The 17,389-nt window shown below is 59.6% G+C and overlaps 1 protein-coding gene across 9 annotated transcripts in view; it reads left to right on the top strand.

Annotated features, from left to right (window-relative positions):
• The window catches only part of KIRREL3 (kirre like nephrin family adhesion molecule 3), a 572,737-nt gene that overhangs the window by 535,570 nt on the left and 19,778 nt on the right, over window positions 1-17,389 (top strand). For all 9 annotated transcript variants that reach the window (XM_058289307.1, XM_058289308.2, XM_058289311.2 and 6 more), the window contains 3 exons: window positions 4,242-4,392; window positions 10,363-10,468; window positions 15,770-15,918. In XM_058289307.1, the coding sequence (XP_058145290.1) occupies window positions 4,242-4,392; window positions 10,363-10,468; window positions 15,770-15,918 (406 nt within the window). The remainder of the gene's footprint in view (window positions 1-4,241; window positions 4,393-10,362; window positions 10,469-15,769; window positions 15,919-17,389) is intronic.

Genomic DNA, 17,389 nt, shown 5'->3' with positions numbered 1-17,389 from the left:
TCAACGCAGGTGTTCCTCAGCGCAGATGCTCCTCAGCACAGGTGCTCCTCAGCGCAGGTGCTCCTCAGCGCAGCTGCTCCTCAGCTCAGATGCTCCTCAGTGCAGGTGCTCCTCAGTGCAGGTGCTCCTCAGTGCAGGCCTTCTCGTCTGCAGGCCCAGCTCTTGGCCACTCCTCTGAGGGCCCCCGCCTCCTCCCCGCTGCCCCACGAAGGCCCAGGGCTCTGCAGAGCTGGGCTCGGCTGCCGGACATCCTCACCGAGGGCCACTCCATCCCCAGCTGGCCTGGCAGGATGACCAAGGTCCTGCCCTCGGGGTCAGTGGGGGAGGAGCCCATGCCTCGGAGCTCCCAGGCTGCCCAAGAGCAGGAACGGTCGCTGGAGAGGCCACGGAAACCCCGTGGGGGCCGAGGGGTAGCCCCTGGACACACACACAGAGAAAGCTGACCGCGCGTGCAGGTGGCAGAGGGGGCGCCTCGGTCCTGGGCTCACCAGGGACCACCCAGGCCCCACCCAAGTCTGCACACACACCCCAGCCCCAGTGACCTGAGTCCCCGTGTGTCCTCAAGGGCTGTCCCCAGCAGCTGGGCTCAGGTGCCCAGAATGCCCAAACGAAGGGAGGGCAGCATGAGGCTGGGAAGGGGGGACCTTGCCCCGGAGTGTGGCCCCAGGAACCCGAGTCCCCACAGCTGACCCACTCCCCTGCCCGAGCTGATGTGCCTGCCAATGAAGGTTCCTGAAACAGGAGGTCGGGGTGCCAGCAGCAGGTCCCCAAAACGGGGAGGAGAGGAGGGAGGGGCTGTGACAAGAAGCAGTGGTAGAACACTGGGACAAAGCCAACTCCAAGACCACAAAGCCCAAAGGCTCCTTTTGCAGAAGAGAAAAGTGAAGGTGAAGGGAGATGCCAAGGAGGAATTTGGCAACAGAAGAAAGGAGAGATGGAGAAAAAAAATAAAGAAGGCTGGACAAGCACAGACGAAGGCTGACGGGCCCTGGGCGAGCGGAGGCCCAGCTCTCCCCCAGCCCCCGCAGGCTGCACCCAGCGCGCTCCCCACAAACATCCCGCGTCCAAGCCGGCAAACCAGCCCCTGCTCCCTGGGGTCCGGGGTCCACAGGGAGCAGGGCGGGGGCCCGTGAGGCGCTCCCGCGGGGACGCTCGCCTTCTCCATTCTCTCCTTGCTTAATAAACTCATCTCCCTTTTCCTCTAATTGGGTGGAACAAACAACTTGAACTAGAATTTTTATTTCCCAGGAAAGCGCACGCCTGGACCCAGTAAATATGTCATTAATCTTCATTCCGAGGCGGAGCAGCAGCGGCCCGGGTGCAGGGAAAGCGGGAACAGGCCAAGGGCCTCATTAGGGGCTCAGTCGGCCCCCCTGCCACCCACACCCAGCACCCCATTCCGCCCCCACCTCCCCACGGTGGCCAGGGGAGACCAACGGCGGGGGCTCCTGACCAAGTCAAACTTAGATAAATGCCCCTTGTGAACGCCACGGAAAAGTCGGGAAAGAGCAGTAAGCACCCCCTCCTGCCCCTCCTTCCTCCCCCACCCTACCCCGAGGTCTGATTTTCATCCAGGAAATTGTTCTTATTATCAGTTGGCTATTTATAGACCCAGGACTTGTGCTGAAGAGCCGGAGCCATCAGGGTAAGGGCTGGCTGCAGCTCCCGGCTGGCTCTGGCCTTGGCTGGGGGGCTAAACTACATGTCCCCCCCAAACCTCCAGTTTAGGCCAAGCCCTGGGACTCAGGCCCTGAGGCTGATCCGGAGGCCCTTAACCGTTGGCTAATCAGACTCATCCCTTGGCACGTGGGAACTGGCTCCTCCAGCTCCTTTCTCAGGACACTCTGCCCTGGCCCGGGGCTATGGCCCCAGGTCCCGGAAGGAAGCACCATCAGGCCCCGAGCGCCCCTGGCTCCGAGCCTGGCCCAGCCCCAGATTTAGAGGGTGTAGGAGAGAGAGTCCAAGACCGCGGCCCTGCTCTGCCCGTCTCTCTGGCATCTCATGGTGCAGTTTGCCTGAAGCATGATGAGCTGTGCCGCTCCTGGGCTGGAGCCACCACCCAGCCCCAAATCATGCAGGACCCCACAGTGCCGAGGACCAGAGAGCGGGGCTCCAGCGGCCCCCGGGGGCTGCTCACCAGCTCTGCTGGCCCCTCAGGAGGCCCCATGTCCTGGGGAGCTGTGGGGACAGGCTCAGGGGGTCACCCAGTCTTGGGTACAAATCCCAGCTCTGTCCAGCAAGCTCCTGACTAGCTTTGAAGCTCAATTTTCTCTTTGTCTCAAAAGAGCTAAAGCACCCCCCCATCCAAGATCTTTGTGAGAATTAGAGACAACGCCACTAACCTTTGTTAATTTACGTAAGGTGAGGTTTCTACAAAGGGAAGTTGGCTCGTCTGTTCCTTGGCTCCAATCAGGACAAAATCAGACCGTATCAGGTGCCCTGTTTTAGTGTGCTAAAGGCTGCCAAGGAAGTATATAAGAAATGGGTTGGCTTCTACAATGGGGATATATTAATTCATAACTTACAATTCCAAGGATAAGAAAAATGTCCAAATCAAGGCATCAAGCAAAACTTGTCCCCAGAAGATCCTGGGCTCCTGTCTCATGGCAGGGCCCATGGCCACACCTGCCGATCTCTACCTTCTCCTCCCAGGCCCTGTTGCTTTCAGCTTCTTGCTCTTGTGACTTTCTCTCTCCTGGGCTCCATTGATTTCAGCTTCTGCCTCATAGGACTTTCTCTCTCAGCTTCTGGATGTTTTTCTCTGTGCCTGTGGCCTTTTTTCTCTGTATATTCCTTCTGTTTATGAAGGCTCCAGGAAGAGGATTAAGATCCACTCTGGGCTATGCCTTACTGAAGTCGTCTAATCAAATGGCCCTTAACTGAAATAATTTTATCAAAGTTTCCCATCTACAACAGGTTCACACCAATAGGAATGGGTTAATTTAAGAACATAACTTTCTGGGTCCACAAGAGACCCAAACCACACAGGCCTTCCTTGACGGAGGAGCAGAAGTCCAAGTAAAGACCAGATTCCAGTCCCAACCTAACACTCACTCACTAGCCATGCACACACCTCGCTGGGCTGCTGATGAGCTCAGGGTGTAGGGCCACAGACAGATGGGGAGGTGGCTGGAAAAGGGGAGCCTGGGGAGGAAAATTATCAATAACATGGAGAAACAGGCTGCAGAAAGACATTGTAGTCCAGTAGAAAAAAATTCATGATCTTGGGAGACAGGAGACCAAAGGCTTTAGGGTTCCACTAATTATCCCACCACCAAGTTCAAGTGTAAGTGTGCTGAACTTCCTTAGCCTTTCTCGGTCCCAGCTCTTTCTTCACCTGTTAAATGGAGGCCCCTGGCCTGGTTGGCGCTCTACTGAGGTCAGGAGGTAAAATGACTTGAACAGTTGAAAGGGTTTCTGTAGGGAAAGTTATCAAAAAGCCAGCACTGGGAAGCAGACTTGGCCCAGTGGTTAGGGCATCTGCCTACCACATGGGAGGCCCATGGTTCAAACCCCGGGCCTCCTTGACCAGTGTGGAACTGGCCCATGCGCAGTGCTGATGCGCGCAAGGAGTGCCGTGCCACGCAGGGGTGTCCCCCGCGTAGGGGAGCCCCACACACAAGGAGCGCACCCCTTATGGAGAGCCACCCTGCGTGAAAAAAGTGCAGCCTACCCAGGAGTGGTGCCGCACGCACAGAGAGCTGACGCAGCAAGATGACTCAACAAAAAGAGACAGAGATTCCCGGTGCCGCTGACAAGAATATAAGCAGACACAGAAGTACACACAGAGAATGGACACAGAGAGCAGAGGATGGGGGAGCAGACGATGGGGGAGGGGGGGAGGGAGAGGGAAAAAAAAAGCGCCAGTGCTCCCAGACTCTGCCAGCAGCCCCACCTGAGCTCCTACAGTCCCAGAGACTCACCCCAACACCAGAGATAGGATAAACGTGAGTCCATTTCCATATACACCAGCAGCCTGGTTTCTGTTAGGCCCAACCTAGTTTCTTTCATGCTTTGGACATTCTTTGGTCCATTTTTACACAAGATGGAGAATGTCCTAGTTTGTTTTTCCTTCCACAGTCTCAGGGTTGGCCAGGCCAAAGGACCAGGTGACCCCCCCACACTGCGTGGAGACAGGCCCCCTGGGTCTCCTGAGCTGCCCCAGGTCTCCTGCCCCGGGGGTCCCTTCTCCCGGGGCCTCCAAGCCCGGTGACACAGTGCCTTCTCTCCCCCCACCCCAGACTCTGCTTCGAGATGGCAAGCGTGAAAGCATCGTCAGCACCCTCTTCATCTCCCCGGGTGATGTGGAGAACGGGCAGAGCATCGTGTGCCGAGCCACCAACAAAGCCGTGCCCGGAGGAAAGGAGACCTCGGTCACCATCGACATCCAGCGTGAGTCCCCGGCCCGCGCAGCCAGAGGCGCCAGGAGGGAGGGCCGAACAACCGGAGGGAGGGCCGAACAACCGGAGGGCGGGAGCCACGTCCACCTCCGCGAGCCCTGCCCGCGGGCCGGCTGAAGGCAGGACGCTGTCAGAGGGCTCCGCGGACTGGCCGCCGCGTCGGAGGTACGGGCGTCTGCGGGACCGCCTTGCCCCCTGGTCAGGTGGGGCAGAACATCACAGACGATGGTCCTGTGCAAATGTCCAAGCCCCATTCCCACACCTGTGCTAGGTGGAACTTCCACACCAATAAATACCGTGGCCCAACCCTCGGCCCTGCTGGCCAGAGCACACATGCTGGGAGCTGACGGTGCTCAGCGCTTCTCGGAAGGGCAGTCAGGGCCACGAGAGGATAAGAAGAAGAGTTATTAGCTCATCCTGTGTGCCATTTTGCAGGTATTATCTCATTTAATTGTTTTTAAACTTTTTATTATGGTAACATAGATACAACATAAATTGTCCCAATTTAACCGCTTCCAGGTATAAAATTCAGAGGTATTAATTACATTCACAATATTGTGCTGCCAAAACTTTCCCATCATCCCAAACAGAAATTCTGTGCCCATTAAGGAATACTCCCCTCTCTGCCTCCTGCCACCCCTGGTAACCCGTCATCTACTTTCTGTCTCTGTGAACTTGGATATTCTAGTTCTTTCATATAAGTGAAATCATACAATAACCTCTGAAGGCTGGGTTATTTCCCTCAACATGACGTCTTCAAGGTTCATCGGTGGTGCAGCACGCATCAGCACTTCCTCTTTATGGCTGAATCATTTTCCATTCATGGACAGACCACATTTTGTTTATGCAAGCAACGTGGGTTGCTTCCACCCTTCGGCTGTTGAGAATTATGCTGCCATGAAGACGGGTTTACCTCATTTATTCTTTGCAGCACCTATTTGGAGTAGGTATGACCGTTTGGGGACACTGAGGCACCGAAAGGTCGATCGGCTTACCAAGGCATCGGTTTCAAACATCGGCAGCCTAGCTTTGAGAGCTTACCCCGTCAGCCCCCTTCTGTACTGCTGCACGCGTCTCCCAGGCACCCAGGAAGCGCTGCTGACCGTGTCCGATGGCGTTTCACACTATCAATACCCAAGCGTTAAAGCTCTGAAAAGTCTCCTTCAGGGCGATGCAGGACCTGTTAGCCCCAGAGAATGAGGAGCTCAACTGAGCTAGTGGGGTGGTCCCAGTGGCCTTACCCTCTGTACCTGTTAGTAGTATCAGCACTCAGAAGTCACTTTTCTCCTCTGACCGCCCTCCCTGCCATGGAGATGGGGCACCAGGTGCTGGTGGCTGCTTTCTTTGGGCCAAGGCTGGAGCTGCTGGTTTACCATCTTCATTTCAAAACACTCCTTAACAGCGTGGCTCCTTCAAGGCTTCTGGGTTCTCTGCCCCATGTGGTTCTCCAGGGACCCGAGTCCAGAGGAGCCGTGTCCTAGGGTTTCGAGAGCCCATCCTGGGAGCCAGCCAGCAAAAGTGTCCACATAACGTCTAGAATCCTGATGGACTCAGAGTAGGTTCTAGAGGAAGGACGAAACCAACTAGGCTCTGGAGGGTTTTCAGATGCCCAGATGTGCAGGAGGGCTCCTGGAGAGGCCATTATCCTCATTCAAGGACCCCGCCGCTCATCCTGCACCCCCCCAAGTTAGGTTCCTTCCTCTGCTGCCATCAAAAAGAGTCAACAGGAACAGCTCTCTGGCCAGAGCCAAGATTAAGGAGGCGCCCACTCTCCAGGGGTGGTGCATGTGCGGGACCCACCCTGACGTGGGTGCCTCCTTAAACTTTGCACCCTAGGCCCCACCCCCACCTCACCCAAATCCAGGCCCTGGCTCCTGTGCACCCAGCTGCTTCTTCAGTGGGGAGCAGCTGTGGGTAGGCTGGCAGGGCTCAGCTGTGGAAGGGAAGTGTGAGGCTGTGCGGTCAGGCCCTCCAGTTTCCAGAAAGGCCCCCGAACCGTGTGAGCCCCAGCTCGTCGCCCCTTCGGCTGCCTCGCCCCCACCTGGTTTGGCCAAAGGAAGTCCAAGGTCTCTTCTGGCTCTAGGATGAGCCATGAATCAGCCAAACCTGGGAGGGATGAGCCGTGGGACCCCCAAGACATCAGCCCCTTATTTCCAGGCTGCAACAGCCCCCTGCCCGCCTCTCCTAGGCCAGGTACAGGATCCCTCACCAGAGGAACAGCTCGAGCTGGCGTCCCACAGCGGCAGCCTGGACCCTGGCTGGGAGAGGCAGGGAAATCAGCGGTGCTTCTCTCCAGCCATTGTCCATCACACCAGGAGAACATCTCCTGTGAGCAAGAAGGCCACCGTCCCAACAGCCCACCCGACTATTAAGAGACGTTCCTCTAAATACACTCCAATGAGACGACCCATTTAAGAGAGGACACGAAGGGCAGAGCCTGCGTCCGCAGGAGGTCGGCGCAGTCCTTGCCAGGTCGGGAATTTTTCCAGCTTGCTTTCCAAGGAATGAAGGCAGAGTGAGGTCTGGAAAGAACCCAGGCGCCCCATTTCCTAGCTTGCCTGCCCCCACCCCCCCGAGGCAGGTGTGTCGGCTCACACAGCCTGCCTCCTGGATGCCTTGCCGGCCCTGACACTGGCTAAGGCTGCAGCCCGGGCCAGGCTGTTTCACCTTTGGTGCCTCGATTGGCTCACCTGCCAGCGGAGGTGTTGATGCCCACCTCCTAAGGGCGGGAGGACTAAGTTAAGCGGCTCACATCTGCCCCCAGCAGGTGCTGGCACGCTGTGAACACGCCATCCGCAGCAGCTGTGACGACGCCCCACCACCCAGACCGAGGCCCTGGGGTCCTGGGTGGGGGCTGCGCCCCCAGTCCTCATGGGGAGGGCCCAGGCCTCCCTGGCCCTGGCGGTGTCTCTCTGTGCCCGCCAAGCAAAAACCCACCCTCCCTCCCCCTCCCCGCCCACCTTCCCCTGCGTTTATTCGTTTGCTCATTCAGGAAGCATCCAACCATTTGCTGTGGACACCGTGAGCTGGATCAGCTCTGCCTACGCAAACCTGCTCATTTTCTCAGTCAACCAAGAAGCCTCCAAACTCAGCAAAAGCACATTTGCTGTTTGTTTCCCTTCGTCTTTATATGTTACACAACGCAAGACAAAGCCCCTAGATTGAGTAATGGGGGAGAGGGAGCTTAGCACCCCCAAAGCCTCGCCACATCTGGACTCTGCGTCCAGCTGCCAAGTTTCAAGTGGATGTGCTATCAAAGCACTGAGTCATGAAGTTTCTCTCTTTCGCCACCCCCTCCTCGAGGTAACGCTTTCTCCGAAAACACACAGGCGCCCGCCCGCACGCCCGTAGGTTGCCGCTGGAAACGCTAACAGACTCTCAGCTGTGACATCTGTTCACCGGTGGTCTCACCAGCTACATCCGAGCTGCCCTGCAAGTTATGCAGCCGACATCACCAGTGGGATTACAATCATGTTTAGTCTTTGGATGTGACATCAACTATTTATACCTCAGCAGCCTGGCAGGTTCCTGTAAATTCAGATCCCAAAGAGGAGTGGGGGGGGCAAGGATGCCTTGTGGGGCTGGGGGGGAAGGTGCAGGTGACACTGGTGGGTGTGGATCCAGGGCACCCCTTCTCCCAAGGCCCCTCCTAAAGACTGAGTACCAGGGATGCTGCCAAAAGGCAGGAGAGAGGCACCCACGGGATGAACCTGGGACTGGCAGGGAGCACTGGAGCCACCCCTGCAGGCGCTGGTCCACCTCCCTGCCTCCCCAAGCCTCCGCACTTAATGCAAGACACCCGGGTAAGGGAACCAGAACTGCCCGCAAGTTCTGTGGTGCGTTTCTAGACTCCACTGGACTGGGGCCCGCACCCTGCAAAGGAGTTTGACAGAGGCAGAGGCACCCAGCCACCCAGCGCTGGGCTCCCCGGGGCACGGCCTGGGGCCAGCCTCACGCTGGGATCTAGATGGCTGTCACCGGGGTCTCCACGGGCCCCGGGGAGGCGGGGACACGTGGCTCAGCCTGGACCTGGACACCAGTGTCCCTGGCTGGGGGCGATGGCAGGGCTGGGAGAGGCCCCGGGCGGTCGTAGCTCCCCTGGGAGGCGGGCAGGCTTCCTCGTTGCTGTTATTCCTCGCCTCATCTTGGCATCCTTCTGAATTGCACTTGGGAAATGGAGATTGGAGTAAACTAAACACCCGCTGACAACAGAAGCGGACAAAAAGAAGAACACGCAGCAAATGGACACAGAACAGACAACTGGGGTGGGGGGTGGAGGGGAGAGAAATAAATTTAAAAAATAAATCTTAGAAAACTGAAAAACAAAAAAAGGCAGGCGCGCCGGCTGCTCCTGCCGCAGAGGCTTCCAGGGTGCGTGGCTCCCCCTGGGAACTTGGGGGTGATGGGGAGATGGGGTTCGCCTGCGGCTCAGGAGACAGAGCTCTCGCTTCCAGGGCCCAACAGGGCCTAGCCCGGCTCTAGCCCCGGCGAGGACCCAAGGGGGCTGCAGCTGGGGTCTCAGGGCCCCCCACCTGTGGATCCACCCGGGAACCCGGGCAGGGCCGGCTGGAGTCTTGCTTCTCCTTAGGGTGACTCTCACGTGGACCCAGGGGGTCAGCGGGGAGCAGTGGAGGGACTGCTTTGGAGCAGATCCGCCGGCTGCCCCACTGGCCGCCCCGGCTCGGCCTCGCCCGCCCCCCGCCTGTCCTCGGCCCTCGGGGGCAGCCCCCTCCACCTCCACTTCTGGCTCCTCTCTCGGTGCCTGTGTGTCTCTCTCTCCTCTCCTCCGCGGTGTTTTGTTTGGTCTTTCTCTCTCTAACGCCCTGTCATTTTCTGTCTCCATTTGTTTTGTCTCCTTTGGTCTTTTTTGCTTTTAGTCTGAATTCTTTGTCTGATTATGTGTCACTGTATAAATATCAGTCTCTCTGTATGTGCATCTCTCTCTCTCCCTCCCCTTTCTCTTTCTCTCTCTTGCCCTGTTTCCCCCTTTCTCCTTCTCTCTTGCCCCTTCTCTTTTCCTCTACCTCCCTCTGTCCTTCTCTCTCCCCCTCTCCCCTTCTCCCCCTCTCCCTCTCTCCTCTCTCTCTTCTCTCTCCCTCTTCACCCGACTCCCTTGCTTCATCTCTCCCCCTCTCCCCCCTCTCTCTCCCACCTTCTTCCCCTCTCCCCCCTCTCCTCTATCTCCCCCTCTCCCCCTTTCTATATCCCCTCTCCCTCCCCCCTCCTCTCTCTCCCTCTTTCCCTCTCCCTCTCTCCCTATCTTTTTTCTCTCCTCTCTCTCCCTTTCTCCCCCTCTCCCTCTCTCCCCCTCTCCCTTTTTTTCTCTCCTCTCTCTCCCCCTCTCCCACCCTCTCTTCTCTCCAGTCTCTGCTGTCCCTGTGCCCCCAGGCCCCCCTCTCTGTGTGTTTCCTCCGCTTCCTCTCTGACTTTCCATCTCCCCACCTCCCACCAGGCAGCCCTGCAGAGCGTGGCGTCTTTTCACATCACATGAGAGAAATGAGCCCGGCCCGGAGCAGAGGCCCTGGGCCACTGTCAGGGCTCAGCGGAGTCGATCAGGCTGAAGAGAGGGTGTAAATGCCCTTTCCAGGGAGACATGCACCCAAACTTCTACACAGAGCCATCCCCAACTGACGTTTAAGAGACAGAGCATCTGTGCTTAAACGGGGCTCAGCGTCCACGATCCCCCTTTGCCCCCTAGCCCCCCATCCCACCTCCCCTTTCTGAAGTGCTCAGTTCTGCCTGAAAGTTGGACGATGGGCGGCTGTGCTCATTGAATTGACGGCCTCACGCCTTCTGGGGAGCACCGAGGCAGTGGCTGCCCTCTGAGGTCCCTGGTGGGGAGGGGGTCCCTGGCCTTTACCCTCACAGCACCCAGGGAGGGGCTTCCTGCCCCCCCTTTCCGTTCTGAAATCATGCACCCAGCTCTCCGAATCTGCAAGTGAGCAAGCTCTTGTCCCCGCAGACCCCCCGCTGGTCAACCTGTCCGTGGAGCCGCAGCCGGTGCTGGAGGACAACGTCGTCACGTTCCACTGCTCGGCGAAGGCCAACCCTGCGGTCACCCAGTACAGGTAAGACGGCCGCGAGGACGCACCCGGGTCCCGGGCCCCGGCCGCCCGTACCCCACACCCACCACCAGGCAGCCTGTGGGTGTCCAGCCCTCCTCCCTCCCCCCACCCCCCGTCCAGCCCTGCCCCGAGAGGGCTCTTCCCACCCCCATGCCCGCTTTCCCTACCCGTCCCCATCCAGAGGACACCAAGCATTTGGGGGCAGGCAGGCGGCCTTTTCCTTTCCTTCGAGCATGCACACAGTCGGCTTCCGCGGGCGGGGCCGCCACCCTTCTGATCGGATAGGAGGTCGGTCTTTGTTTCTGAGAGTGAGGAGGGAGGAGAAGTAAAAAAGCTGCAAGAGCCCAGAGAGCAGTCCCTTGGGAAGCTGGCGTCCGGGGAGGGGGCAGCTCCCACGGGCGGGCGCCCAAGATCGTGCGTGCCCCGGTGCCCCCGGCGTTGCCCTCTCACGGCCCCGTGAAAGCGTCACCGCAGGTCACAAGCTCCTTCCGACGGAGCCTCGTGGAGGCCAGAGCTGCCGCTCAGCTGTGGCTCGCAGCAGGTGGCACCCACGAGGCCCCCGGTCGCGACCGGAACAAGCAAAGAAACCCACGGGGCTGCTCCCGCGGGCATCTCCTCTCCCGGGATCCTCAAGATTCCAAGGCACTCAGCCCCCTCGGAGGGTCTCCAGGCCCGGAGAGGGCTCCCCTCCTTTAAGATGTCTGAGTCGCTGGCCCTCCCTGCCCCCTCCGCCCCCCCCAGCCCCGGGCTTGCGGGTGGCACCTGCAGGGGCATTTCGGCCACCGGGGCGGGCTACTCATTTGCAGCCCAGCAAGCTCAGGGGAGCCCTGGTTCAGGCTGTGAGAAATAAGCCGGTGGGAGTGGACAGCGGGGAGCCCAGCAGCCCCGGAGGGCAGAAGGAGAGGAAATGGGCAGAGGGTGGGCGGAGAGCCTGCAGGACGCAGGGGGAGCCCCTGCAGTGTCCATAATTAAACCACTGCGGAGCCAGGAACCCACAAAGGCCCGAAGAGTCTCCATCCCTGAGGGTATATCCAATGGAGGAAACCGTCTGTCCTGCCCGGTCATCCGCTCCCTGGCCTGGAGGCAGAGCGAAGCCTCCTGCGAACGCCCAGCTACCTTCACGCCTTTGAACCCAGGCTTTCCTGAGCCGAGCGGCTCAGTTTGGCCCAGAGCGCTGGTTGTCTTGGGGGTCTCCACCTGTCCGTGTGCTGTGGCGTCCGCCTGGCCACTGCAAGGTTTGGTCTTCTCCAGACGGGTTCGGCGTCGTTCAACCGGCTGCTGCCAGCTCGCTGCTCGCGGTCCCTGAACGCCAGGCACTATGAGCCAAGAAAAACCGCTCCTGCCAGTGTCCCCAAGCAGCCCTTCCTACCCAAGGACCACGCCCCTCTGGGGGGGGGGCAGATATGCCCTATAGCAGCTGGATATTGCTTATGAATTCCAAAAACAGACATTGGATTATGTGTCTAAACTGCTCTGTCCCTCAGGGCACATTAGATTATACTGGATTGAGAGGTTTCACTTTTACTTGATGAAGTAACGATTGAGACTCTGACTGGGCCATGCACCACAGAGAAGGGCATTTAGAGTTTTGGGTGCTGGAGCCTGGGAAGTGAGGACACAGCAGAGCAGAGAGAAGGCTTGATTAGATACAGCAGAGGCCCCGGGAAGAGAGGCGAGCCGTTGGCCTCGTAGTCTACAGCTGGCCTTGTGGAGGAGCAGAGCGGCTGAGCTCGGAGAGAAACGAGCCCTGGGAAGGGAGGAACCCAGGAAGCCTGAGCCCTCACAGATGTCGGCACCCATCTTGCTCCAACACGTGAAAATGACTTTGATGAGGGAAGTAACTTGCACTTTATGGCCTGGTAACTGTAAGTTTTTACCCCAGATAAATACTCTTATAAAAGCCAACCAATTTCTGGTACGTTGCACTAGCACCCCTTTGGCTGGCTAATACACGCCCCGTCTCCCATTCACCCACCGGGCATTCCAGGCCACTCGTGAGGCCCTGGAGGCCAGAGCGTACAACACCCGACCTCCGAATCTCTGCTCTTCCCCTGGTCGCCGCCAGCCCCAGGGACCTTGCAGGGCTGGTCATCAGCAGGCTGGGCGGACAGCAGGGCGGTGCGCCCTGACCTGGCAGCGTCTGCCGAAAGCCGGGACCCTGCCCCACACCTGTCTTCTGGCCAGCACAGGTTGCACAAATGCCCTCTGGGCCTGGTTCCCGGGTCACCGGTTACCAAAAAGCAGAAGGCTATCAGGGCGTCATTTACACAGGCGAGATCATCATGAACGCAGCAGAACGTTAGCAGCTGGTGAGTCTAGCTGAAGGGAATTCATTGTCCTATTCTTGCAACTCTTCCATAGTTTTGAAATTTGCTTTTATTTTCCAAAATAAAAAGGGAATGGAGAAACCCAGAATGCACCGGTCTCCCCACAGGCTGCGGCGCCCTGTGGGCCTCCCTCCCCGCACCGGCCTGGAGCTCAGGAGTCACGGCTCTGCCCCTCACCGAACAGGGAAGCACCGGGGGCGAGGACTCCCCCACGTCCACGTGTCCGCATTCGCTGTTCTCATTTGCCAAGCTGCCGGAAGCAAGACACCGGAGATGGGTTGGCTTTTACGAGGGGCGTGTATTAACCGAAAAGCTTACGGTTCTGAGGCCGTGAGAGTGTCCAAATCGAGGCCTCATCAGGCGATGCTTTTGTCTCCGACAACCGGCGACCGGCGATCCTGGACTCGACCGGGCACCCGGGGGCACCTGCTGGCCTCGCCCTTCCCACCCGGCTTCCGGGGCTGCAGCTTCCGGCTTCCCCTGCCGGCGCCTGTGTTTCTCCCTGCTCTCTGCCTTCCTCCATCTATAAAGGACTCCAGACCAGGGTCAAGACCCACCCTAGGCCACGCCCTCGAGGTCACCTAAGCAAAAGGAAGGTCCCGCGGGCACTGGGGTCAACCGCAGGAAGGGAGCCGCTCCGAGAACACGGCTTCCCGGGGTGCATCCAGTCTCAAACCACCACATCCGCCATCGTCCCCGTGACCGTGGCCTTGGCCTTCCCCAAGGGCCCTGCAAGCCACGCCGGGCGCTGCGATAAAAATAATTAATCCTCCTGCGTTTTGCTCGGAGTAAATGAGACATTGATTGGGCAAGGCTTAAGCCGGCTCCTTTTCCAGAGGGGCTGGGAGGAGAAGGGGGGGTGGAGCAGTGGTGGGAGGAGGGGAGTGGGTGGGGGGTGGGAGGATGAAGGGACAAGGGGACAAGAGGAAGCAGGGGAAGCCAGGTCGGAGAGCAGAGGAGACACAGAGCGGGTGGCGCTTGCTCAGGCCCCTGCCCGAATGCCAGGGCTGGCTGCAGAGGTGGGGCACCTGGGCTCCTGGCTGGCAGGACCGAGGGACGTTTAGCGTGGAGAGGAAGGAAAGGATGGAGCTGAACTGAGAGATGGAGGGGAGGTGTGGGCGGGGAGCTCTTGGGGTCCCAAGGAGCGTCCCCAGCTGGTCCCAGCCTTGGGCACCCTGAGGGCCAGGACCCCCACAGCCGGCCGCCCCTAGGAAAGGAGAATCCAAGGATAGCCCCCGCCCTGCCCTCTGGTTGGGGTTGGGAGAGTCTGAGGATAGCCCCCGCCCTGCCCTCCGGCTGGGGTCTGGAAGGGGCGGGAGCTTTAGGCTCAGCTTGTGGTACTCCGGCCCGTCTCCCCCAGGACCCCTCCAAGGAAGGACCCGGAACAGCCCGTGAGAACCACTTACCCAACCCGACCCCAGTGCTGTGAGGAGCCGGGAAGCAGAGGTCCCCCTTGTGCGCTCCCCGGTCCAGCCGGCCCCTGCCCGGCCTCCCCCGCTCTCCCGCCTCCCCCCAAGCGCTGCCCCTTGAGCAGGGCAGAAGGAGGAGGGTGGACACTGTGTCTAGGCCCGAATTCGCCCGCCTCAGGCAGGGGCTGTGCCCATTAAATCTGGTCATTAAATTAAAGTCAGAAATGGAAATGATTCATGAATAACTCATAGTGGTTTGTCGGGAAGCTCCTTAAGCTCTCGGGGAGCTAGGGTTTGCTCTGCTGTTAAACTGTAATTGTTATTATTAATCGTGTTCTTAATAACGGCCCAGTATTAATTAGTGATAATAACCGCGTGGTGCCAACTAGGTACTCCATCTGGTGAGCAAAGCGCTCCTCTCCAAGGGCCGGGGGCCAGCGCCAGGGAGCTAAAGGAGGGGAGGCGTGGGCAGGGACGCTGCAGTCCGAGGGCGCCGGGGACGAGGGGGTGACGGCGGAGGCCGAGGAGCAAGACCGAGAGATGGGCCCGAGCCGCCGCGGCGGAGGCTGGCTGGAGCGCAGACGTTTCACGCTGGGAAAGGGAGCGTTTCCCACAGGAGGATTAAGCCAGGGGAAGGTGTGAACCCCCACCTCCCACACGCACACCCCTCCGGGTCTACCAGGGCCACCCCCCAGCTGTCAGCGCCGGCACCAAGACCGACGCCAGCCTTCAGTGCCTGCCCACGGTGCGCGCGGATATGGGACCCTGGCTGGCCCCGTCATGCCAGGATGGGTGGAGCAGGGCCGGGTGGGGGGCAGAAGAGGGGCTGGAGCAAGAGCAAGCACCATTCCAGGAAGGAAGGCAGCATGAGGGGACCCCCCCTGGGACTGGAGTCAGGGCAGGACTGCGGAGAGAGCTGGGCAGGTGGGAGCGGAGGGACAGCAGGGAGCACTTGGTTACACCTCGTCCAGCTTCTCGCCTGGTTTAGAAAGCAAGCTTCCCGAAGCCTCCTTTCTGTGTGTGTGTGTGCGTGCATGGATGTGTGTGTGTGCATGGGTGCACTATGAACATGCATGGGTGGGTGTGCACAGGTGTGTGCCCTTGCATGGATACGTAGGCGTGTGCATGTGTGGGAGTGCTTGGGTGCACAGAATTTGCACGCACGAGCGTGGACGTGTGTGTGCTTGCATAGGTACACGAGTGTGCATGGGTGTGTGTCCGTGCATGTCTGCGAGTACATGAGGGCGCGTTATGTGTGTGCCCAGGGCAGGACCGAGAGCCCAGGGCAGGAACGCCAGCTGCCCAGTGACCCACGGGTGCATTCTCTATCCCCCTGACCTGTATGTGGGCTGACCCGCTGACCGCTCCACCCCCCTCCTGCCGAAGTCCCTTGTCAAGTGGCCCCTGGACAGCCCCGTCCATGACCCCAGTCGCCCGCCTCCGTGACAGTCTGGGCGGGATGAGACGAGCCCACCCAGCCTGAAGGGGCTCCGCGGCGGCCCCCGCCCGGCCTGCGTCTCCCTGTGGGTGGTCAGGCGGTCCACGCTGAGCCCCGGCCTCTGCCGCAGGTGGGCCAAGCGGGGCCAGCTCCTCAAGGAGGCGTCGGGGGAGGTGTTCCGCACAGCCGTGGACTACACCTACTTCTCGGAGCCCGTGTCCTGCGAGGTGACCAACGCGCTGGGCAGCACCAACGTCAGCCGCACCGTGGACGTCTACTGTGAGTGCCGCCGGGGCCCCGCGGGCGCCAGAGCGTCTCAGCCTGGGCCGGAGACGCGCTGCACTCGTCGCGCCCCGGGCCCCCCGCGCACGGCGCTCTGCGCTTGGCCAGCGGCTTCCCCGGCGTTTCCGGGGGTGTTTGGGTCCCCGCGACATCACCCGGACGTGGCCTGGGCCCCGGGCAAGCAGGCCCGTGACCGGTGCACCTGCCAGATTCACTCCTAGTGGGCGTCATTAGCAGGTCACTGCCGCTTGCAGGTCAAACAGCACTTGGACAAACTTCTTTTAAAAATCTGACCCCCCCTTCCCCACCCCCAGCAGCCTCAATACAAATAGAAAGTACCGTTACTCCATTGTTTTTTTAAGTACCAGGCCCGGGGATTGAACCCAGGACCTCATATGTGTAAAGTTGGTGCTCAACCACTGAGCCACACCCGCCCCCTGAGTTGGTTGGTTTTGTTATTTGTTTTCTGTCTTTAGGAGGCACCAGGGAACAAACTTGGGACTTTCCCTGTGGGAAGCAGGTGCTCTACTGCTTAAGCCACATCTGTTCCGCACTCTTTTGTTTCTTTTCTCCACCTGAGATTGCCCCCACATCTGTTGGCTCACTGTGGGGTTTTTATTTGCTTGCTGTCTGCTCATTGTCTGCTTGTTTCTCCTTTTTTTTTGGAGGCACCGGGAACCAAACCCAGGACCTCCTGTGTGGCTTGAGCCACATTGGCTCCCTATTTGTTGTCTGCTCATTGTGTCTGCTCATTTGTCAGCTTGTTGCATCAGCTCATTGCGTCTGCTTGTCTTCATTAGGAGGCCCCAGCAACCAAACCTGGGACCTCCCACATCATAGGCAGGTGTCCAACTACCTGAGCCACATCCCCTCCCCGTCCACTCCCTTTTTTATCAAGTCCCTGTCTTCCAACCCCAGATTCCACGCTCTTTCTGCCTGCCCAAAACGCTCTCGCGCTGATTTGGTCACAGGGCCTGCTTTCCACCTTTAGGCTCCCCTGCAGGCCAGGAGGCTCCAGCGAACCCAAATGTGTTGCAGCAATGAGGAAAGGCTTCCTCACCCTTGGCAGGGAGGTGGGAAACTAGGACTGAGGGACCATTTCACTTGATGGGCTTGAAAAAGAGCCTGGGAGCAGGCTGGAGCCCAGGCTGACCAGAGCGTGGTGCGGGAAACGCCCCGGGGCAGCCCGGCCCTGTCAGCCTCCCTCCTCCCTCTCAGGGACCCCTCACGAGGGCATCGGGGAGGGTTTGGGGAGCTGGCCGGAAGCCCAGGCAGCCGAGGCCTGGAGGGGGGCAGGAGGAAAGCCCCTAGCCCCCCGTGGGGGAGGGGGCTGCCTCACCTCTCTGAAGCCAGGTGGGATGCCCCAGGGGGAGCCCGGAGGTGGGACAACAGAGCTTTTTCCCCGCTCAGGGCTGCCCACTGCCTCGGTGGGCCCAGGGAGGCTGAGCCCGGGGGAGAAGCCCCTGCC

Source organism: Dasypus novemcinctus, chromosome 27 (genome assembly GCF_030445035.2).
Source record: "Dasypus novemcinctus isolate mDasNov1 chromosome 27, mDasNov1.1.hap2, whole genome shotgun sequence".
Lineage (NCBI taxonomy): Eukaryota > Metazoa > Chordata > Mammalia > Cingulata > Dasypodidae > Dasypus > Dasypus novemcinctus.
Note: the sequence above shows the minus strand (reverse complement) of the source record. Positions and strands in the feature narration are given on the sequence as shown.